At 58.3% G+C, this 6,959-nt stretch overlaps 1 protein-coding gene across 1 annotated transcript; it reads right to left on the bottom strand.

Moving 5' to 3' along the window:
• Window positions 1-2,827: 2,827 nt before the first annotated feature.
• Window positions 2,828-6,951, bottom strand: LOC104840250 (cysteine-rich protein 1). Its single transcript, XM_010581070.1, has 5 exons — window positions 6,893-6,951; window positions 3,871-3,965; window positions 3,722-3,779; window positions 3,543-3,590; window positions 2,828-3,188 (listed from the first exon to the last, which is right to left on the bottom strand). The coding sequence occupies exons 1-4, from the start codon at window positions 6,930-6,932 to the stop codon at window positions 3,550-3,552; spliced, it is 234 nt and encodes a 77-aa protein (XP_010579372.1). The 5' UTR covers window positions 6,933-6,951; the 3' UTR covers window positions 2,828-3,188; window positions 3,543-3,549.
• Between the last annotated feature and the right edge of the window lie 8 nt (window positions 6,952-6,959).

Consider the following 6,959-nt stretch of genomic DNA (forward strand, 5'->3'; position numbering starts at 1 on the left):
AGGGTCTCCTCTCTGCCTTAAGAGTGGTGGGAGCAGCTGGTGGGGCACACTGAGCCAGCATCCCTTGGCTGCTCCCCCCCAAAAGCTGGGATTTGCCCTGAGCATCCTGCTCTCTCCATCTCCTCTGTTGCAGGAGTAGCACAGCCAGGGCATCGCTGCACTGGGAGGGAAGGGACCATCTCTGCCCATCCCCAGGTCCTGCTGGGGCTCAGAGCCGAGAGCACCACAGACAAGTTGCGCTGGAAGCCACACTGCTGCCTGTCTGCGCAGATCATGCTCCAGGCCACACAGATTTACCATTAAATGGAGAAAAGATTGTGTCTGCTGACAGCCCACCTCCCTGGCGCGCTGGCCGCTGCTGAGCCTCACTGCGCATCAGAGGGGAGAGCCTGGCTCGGGCACGGATTTCCTATCCAAATGCAATACAGCTGTTTCTGCTTCCTCTCCAAAGACCGAAGCGAGTTTTAAAAAAATCAATTTATCGTGTGTTTTCTTTGACCAAGGCTCCTTGAGGATGTGACCTGCTCCTGAACTGCCCAACCTCATGGCATCAAGGCTGGAGCAGGCAGAGAGCTTGACTCGTACAAACAAGCACAGCACTTGGAGAGGAGTATCCTGACAGCTATCTGGGGCTAAACGCCATCTCAGTGGGAGTGCCTATTACAGGGCAGGTGGAGAAATAGGATGCTCGGAGCTATTTGGGAATCAATACCCAAGGGCTTGTCCCCAGAGCTTGCTTGAGGGACCCCCAGTTTTTAAACCCCACCACGTGCAGCACAGAGTGAGGCAGCTGCGGGATCAGGCTTAGCTTCTTTGCAGGTTTCCTGAGGCTGCGCAGACCTTGCACAGTTCCTGCATCCCTCCATGCACCCAGGGTGGGGAGAGCTGTCCCCAGCCACCACACCTACACCGCAAATCACAAATCAGTGGCAGGGACCGAAGCAAACAGCAACCCCAGGCAGCACACTGCAAACAGCAACGTGCTGCCTGCTGCCCCAGCTGCGGCCGCTGCCCACAGAAAGGGCTTTCAGCTGGAGGGCTGGATCACCCCAGTCTTTCCCCAGGCAGCACTTATTTTTCCATACCTCTCACTGGTTCCCTGCTCACCCCTTCTAGCCTGGCCCCTTGCTCCTGGAATTGGCCGCTCCTGAAATGTTTTGGTGCAGGTCCCTGTTGGGAAAGACCAGGAGCCCAATTCATGGGTCCCTTTCCCAGCTGGACTCACTTACACAAGCCCAGAGGATGAGGAGGCTTGTGTTTGCCATTATTTTTGATGCTGAGGGTAAACACTATCTCACTGGCACACTCAAGGCTGCCAAGATCATATCACTAGGTTGCTTTGAAGCCCCGTTCACAGAGGAAAGCCACATCCCAGTGCCCCAGGGGTGGGCTGGGTGCCAGCGGTGGTACAGAGCAGGACCATGTCTCACTGACCAGGAGCTGTGGGTGCTGGCACCCCCGGAAGGCTGCCGGCAAGGCCAGCGGTGGGAATGGGAGGGCAAGGGGGGCCTACAAGCCCTGGCTGGCTGGGAGACGTGGTAGTGGCTGAACAGCAATAGCCAGGGTTTGCCTTTGACACAGATGCCCGTGTTTGTTGTGCTAACTGGGTGGGAGGCAAGGCAGTGCCCGCTGGTCAAGTTTGTCCCACCGAAGCACACCTAGTGGGTGCAGAGCCTTTTGGCATCAAGCACACGGGAAGTTTTAAAATGCTTATCAGATCAGGCTGCTTTTGACACCAAAGATTTTGACATTGGACATGTACCTCTGACCCCTGAGGGTTTTGGCCAAGTCCCAGGAAGGCTGGTGTGACAGTAAGATGCAGAGCAGTTCTAAGGAAATGCATGCATAAAACGTAGACAAAAATATCCCAGTGTGTTTTGAAGTATCTCTGAATATGTAAATGGGGTGGTTCAGGTTAGGGAAAGACATGGTTAAGAAACCATTTTAGAAACATCCCTCAAGTCGACATCTTTTACATCTGTCAGTGCTGTTCTTCCAGCGGGGCAAAGAGGTTGAAATACAAAAGAGCAAAGTGCTTGCGAGCCAACTCTTGCTTTGTAATACTGCACCTTTGCTTTCCCTACCAAGGGAGGCTGGCTCTGCCTTGCCCATAACCTCTGCCTTATTTGGCCTTTTCGTATGGCTGCTCAGAGCGAAAGCAGCAAACACGAGGTTTTCCTGATGTGGCAGTCAGCCGCTTCCCAGCAAGACACCTCTCTGCCCCATTCGAGGGCTGCAAAGTGCCATCTCAGATCCAGGAGCAAATAGCCAGGGGCTGCCCATGGGCATGGCTTTCCAGCAGGCACTGCCAGGGGCTGGGACATGGCCAGGAAGATTTTGAGTGCCACAGAGACCTCGGGTCAGCAGTCTCAGACCCTTGTCCAGCAGCACTGCGTGCCTCTGCTTTAATCCTGTGACAGCCGCAAGCAACAAGAGGTGGCTCACAGCAGGAGCCACCACGCTCTAGGCTTCTGCAAATGTCACGACACGGACCCAGTGAGGCCGTGGGTGAGGTAAGACCTTCCCCCTGAGCCCAGGGAAACCCCAACCCTGGACAAGCACCGGCACGACACCCACCACCCCTTCCCTTGGGGCACGCTCGGCCCCAGTGCCCACAGCACCCGGGGGCTGCTCTCACCCCTGAGGACTCAGGCAGCCCCTGGGGTGGGCAGCCAAAGGCAGGACCCCACTCACGCCGGGAGCAAAAGCACACGGAGCCGTCACATGGCGTGGGGCTCGATCCAGAGGCCACGTGAGGTCCTGAAACGAGCGGCAAGCACTTTGCAAGCAAGTCCCGCGGGACCCCTGTTACAGAGAGTACAGCTGCTACATGGGGGAAGCATCTTTCGGTCTGGGTTTATTAAAGACTGAAAATACAACTGTGGGCTCAGCCACGAGAGCTGGCTGCCAGAAGCAGAGCTGGGTTTTAGCTGGAAGGGTGCGGTCTCCTCTCCAGGCGGCCTTCAGCAATACCGGCCAAATTTCCTATCCGTCAGGGCGTCCCAACGCCCCCACCCTGGCAGCGCTCCATCTGGAGCAGAGTCCCTCTCCACACCAGCCCCAGCCTTGGTTACCTATTGCTTTTAACGTGCTAGTCTAGTACAGAGTGAATTAAAAACAAAAATGCATGTCTGTCGCAGTGCGTTTGTGCTGTCTTCGGGCCGTGCTGGGAACCCTGGCCGTCAGACCTGGAGAGGGATGGAAGAGAGGGGTGGATGAAGTAAGGCTGGGCTGGAAGCAGAGACATCCCAGGGACAACGGTGCTCCAGGACAGAGCCCGTCTTTGCCGACAGGCCACAAAACAAAAGCCTTTGGCGTCCGCTGCCGGAGCTAAGCGGGTGCTGACGGTCGCTTGGGGCTGGTGGAGAGGAGGAGCTGGCACCCAGCAGGTTGCTCCCGAGCACCGGCACGAGGGTTGGGAGTCACAGCCACCCGGAGGGATGCCGCGGTGCGCCTGCCTTCCCCGCTTCCCTGGGGGGGGACAGCCCCAGCCAGCCCATGGAGCTGGAGGCAGGAGGGGAGCTCCAAGGGGAGGCACCAACCTGAGGTTTACTTGAACGTGTGGCTCTCAGCTCCTCCCCGGCCGAACCCTGGAAGAGAGACAGAGCAGGGTGAGCATTGTCAGGGACAGTGAGTGCACTGAGGGATGCACCTCACTGAGAAATGGGAGCCCCGAGCCCCCTTCCTCTCCCTCCCATTACCCCAGCCGCAGCAGCCCTACCTTTGGGCCCAAACAAGGCAGCATAGCAGGGGTGGTTGCAGTACGGTTTGCCATCGTGCTGCAGGGAGAGAGAAAGAGCATCAGCCCTGACCACCCTTCAGCTCCATCTCTCCCCATCCCACAGGGACCTCTTGGGCAGCAAACCTCACCTCTGCATGGCCTCCAGATGTCAGGGTCTTGTTACACTTCTCGCATCTCAAGCAGGGCCGGTGCCAGTCCTTCCCCAGAGAAGTCACCTTCTCAGCTGCCATGGAGAGGAGATGGATTAGTTAAGGCACCGAACAAGTGGAACAAGTCAGTTTTGGCAGGTTGGCCTCCCTGTCATCAACCCTAGGAAGGACATTTTGGGGCATTTTCTCAAGTCTATTTGGGACAGAGAGCACCGTGTTTCAAACCCAAGTGCTCGCTGTGCGCACACATCACCATGCACCTCCAGGTACCTGGATCCAAAACAGATCTCTGGACCATGCCCAGAGTGAACATCGCTGCATCCATGCGGATGGACTGCCTTCCATCCAACTTCCAAAGATTTGGGGATCTCCCCCCTTCTGACATCAGCCTGCAAGGGGATGAATTTCTCCCCAGCCAGCTGGAGCCCAAGCAATCACTAGAGTTGGCAGGGGCAAAGGGGGGATGCTGGCGAGGACCAGGGAGTCAAAGCCATCATCATGCCCTGCCAACACAAATCAGTCCCCTCCAGCCGCCAGCACTCTGGCCACAGCTCCAATTCTGCACGCACCACGGCAAACCAGATTGGGGCTGAAGCTTGGCTGAGTTTCAGGCGGCTGTGGGGGGAACAACATGCTGTTTGCTGGAGTCAGGACATGTTTACAGAGAGAGGGGGGAACACAGGGTGGCTTTTAGTTGCAGCACAGCGGGGGAGGAGGGTATTTTCTGCAGACACATGTGCTCTTCATATTGGCAGCTGCACTCCTGGGGATTTAAGTGATAAAGCAGAGCTTTCCACAGGAACCCCGCCAGAGCCAGGTCTGAGTACTCTCCCCATGCCTGCAAAAGGAGGTCGAGCAATGGGACTGAGCCACTGCTGGCAGCGCGTGCCCCGGGGGGGCCTCGGCAGCTCGCAGTGCCTCTTCTTTGGAGTCCAAATATGCCCACAACAGCTTACGCAAGGAGTGAGCCGGCGGCTACAGAGGTGGCAGCGGGGGCAGCACCCAAATGTCACGAGGCAGCCCCGCTGCCATCCCCCAGTGGCACAAAGAGCCTCCTGTGCCCGCAGCCTGGCGGGGGCCACAGCGTCCTCCCCCGGGGCAGCTCCAGGATCCCAAGCCTGGCCTCCGGTGGGACCCTCCCATCACAGGGTTTCTGGAAAGAGCTCAGCCTCGCCACCTCTTACACAAACATTTGCACCAGCGCTTGGGCAGGAGCTCTGCCAAGCCTTGCTGCAGCAGGGCCCCCCTGGCTCTCAGCCACACAGGTGAGATTTCCCCAGAAAGCTGGTGGTGGCCCTGCAAACCCTATCATCCCCATGATCCCTCTTGGCATCATCTCCTCCTCACCCCCACACTCTACAAACAGGATTTGGCCAAAAGCAGCCCGAGGCACGCCTGAGCAGGACCACCAGGCTCTGAGAGCCCAGGGTGCCCTGGAGCAGGGCTTGCTCTGCCTCAGTACTTCTTATCTCCAGAGACAGAAATCAAGCAGCAAGCTCTGTCCTCCAGCAGCTTTTCAACCTTCCTCAGCTTCTGCATCAACAGAGATGGTTTCATAAGAGCAGCCTGATAAGCACAGGGCCAAACCCCTCCTTGGTCAAATGGCTCCGTCCCGGCGCCTCCACGGCCACACCTGCGAGCACGGCGAACCCAGCTCACCCCGACTGGGATCAAAGCAGGTCCGCAGGGACACAGGAAAGGCAGACAATGACACCAGCCCCTTGGTAGCTCCTACTATCAAGCCACATGGGTAAATGAGGTACCCCAGGACCCTTGGCTGCAGTGGGGAGCCACGAACTGTATTGTGCCAAAACCCCAGCTCATAGCCCAGCTGCAAGCAGTGAGTTCAAGTTTAGGCAGAGATGTTCCCCAATCACCAGAGCCACATCCCCAGCCAGCAGCCCTCCAGACAGCAGCTGTGCCAGCCCCAGCACACCTCCCCAGCGTGGGCATCACTAAAACAGACATGGCTGTTTGGCAGGGAGAGCAGCCCCTGTGTTTGAGCCTCCGATTTCTTGGGCAGAGCAGAAGTAGAAGTTGGGGCACACACGCAAGCAGAGCAGAAATAAGGCAGCGAGCGCAGAAGTCAGTGACGGCACTCGGGCCTCAGATCCCTCACCCATAGTAAATTAAAAAGTGGGGAGTGCGTGTAAGCTGCTCCCACCAAACCCCCTCAACATCAGCCAAACCAGGGAAGAGGGGAGGTCTGGCAGCTGGAACCTGCCTGCTCCAGCAGCTGCTGCCAGCTGAGTGAGAGGCTCAAACCCCCCCAAATATCCTTGGGCAGAACAGCAGGACCGCGGCACCAGAAGAGGCAGGAACCTGAAGCTTCAGCACCCCGGCTCAGAGAGAGGACATCTGCCTAAAGCCGAGCAGCAGACAGCAGCCCAACAAAGTTTGTGGCTAGCCTGCAATGGCGGCTTAAAAATAACATCTCAGGGCTGTCATCTTGCTGTGCTGAACCACACAGGACAACATGTGGGCAACCCGCTGACCCAGGAACGTGCCCCAGGGCAGGATTTTCCCTTGGGAAGGTGCTTGCTTGCCCACCCAGGCTATCAGAGCAGCAGGTTGCACCAGCCAGGCCTTTGGGCTCCAAACTGGCAGGGGCGATGCTGGGAAGGAAATAGGGCTGAGCTCCCATGCCGTGCCGTGGCCCCGTCTGCAGGCCGGCGGTACCCACCGCAAGCCCGCATCCTGCAGCAAGACACCTCCTTGGGGTGGATTTATAGGGCCACCCACCCAGGGAACCCCGGGGACCCACAGCGCAGGGCTGCGCAACTTTGGGGCGCCCTAAGAATTTGCATCGCTGGGGCACGCAACGTAGGGGCACCCAGGACCAGCGGCGCTGGGGTGCACAGGGACCTGTAAGCACCGGGGTGCCCCGGGGAACCTGAAATTCGGCAGGGTGCAGCACCGGGGCACCCCGGCTTAAGGAGCCCGACAGCTCTGCGGTCCCCGCAGGCTGGGGGTGGCCGGGGTGGGAGCGGGAAGCCCTTACCGAAGTAGACCTCCTTCTGGCAGCGGGGGCACTTGGGCATGGTGTCGGCTCGGCTCGGCTCGGCTCG

Source organism: Haliaeetus leucocephalus, unplaced genomic scaffold, assembly GCF_000737465.1.
Source record: "Haliaeetus leucocephalus isolate CR32 unplaced genomic scaffold, Haliaeetus_leucocephalus-4.0 Scaffold76, whole genome shotgun sequence".
Lineage (NCBI taxonomy): Eukaryota > Metazoa > Chordata > Aves > Accipitriformes > Accipitridae > Haliaeetus > Haliaeetus leucocephalus.

Coding starts and splice junctions, on each gene's coding strand:
- LOC104840250 (XM_010581070.1), bottom strand. CDS start 6,932: ATGCCCAAGTGCCCCCGCTGCCAGAAGGAGGTCTACTTCG. Junction 3,966..6,892: donor CCAGAAGGAGGTCTACTTCG/GTAAGGGCTTCC, acceptor TCTCCATGGCAG/CTGAGAAGGTGACTTCTCTG. Junction 3,780..3,870: donor CATCTGGAGGCCATGCAGAG/GTGAGGTTTGCT, acceptor CTCTCCCTGCAG/CACGATGGCAAACCGTACTG.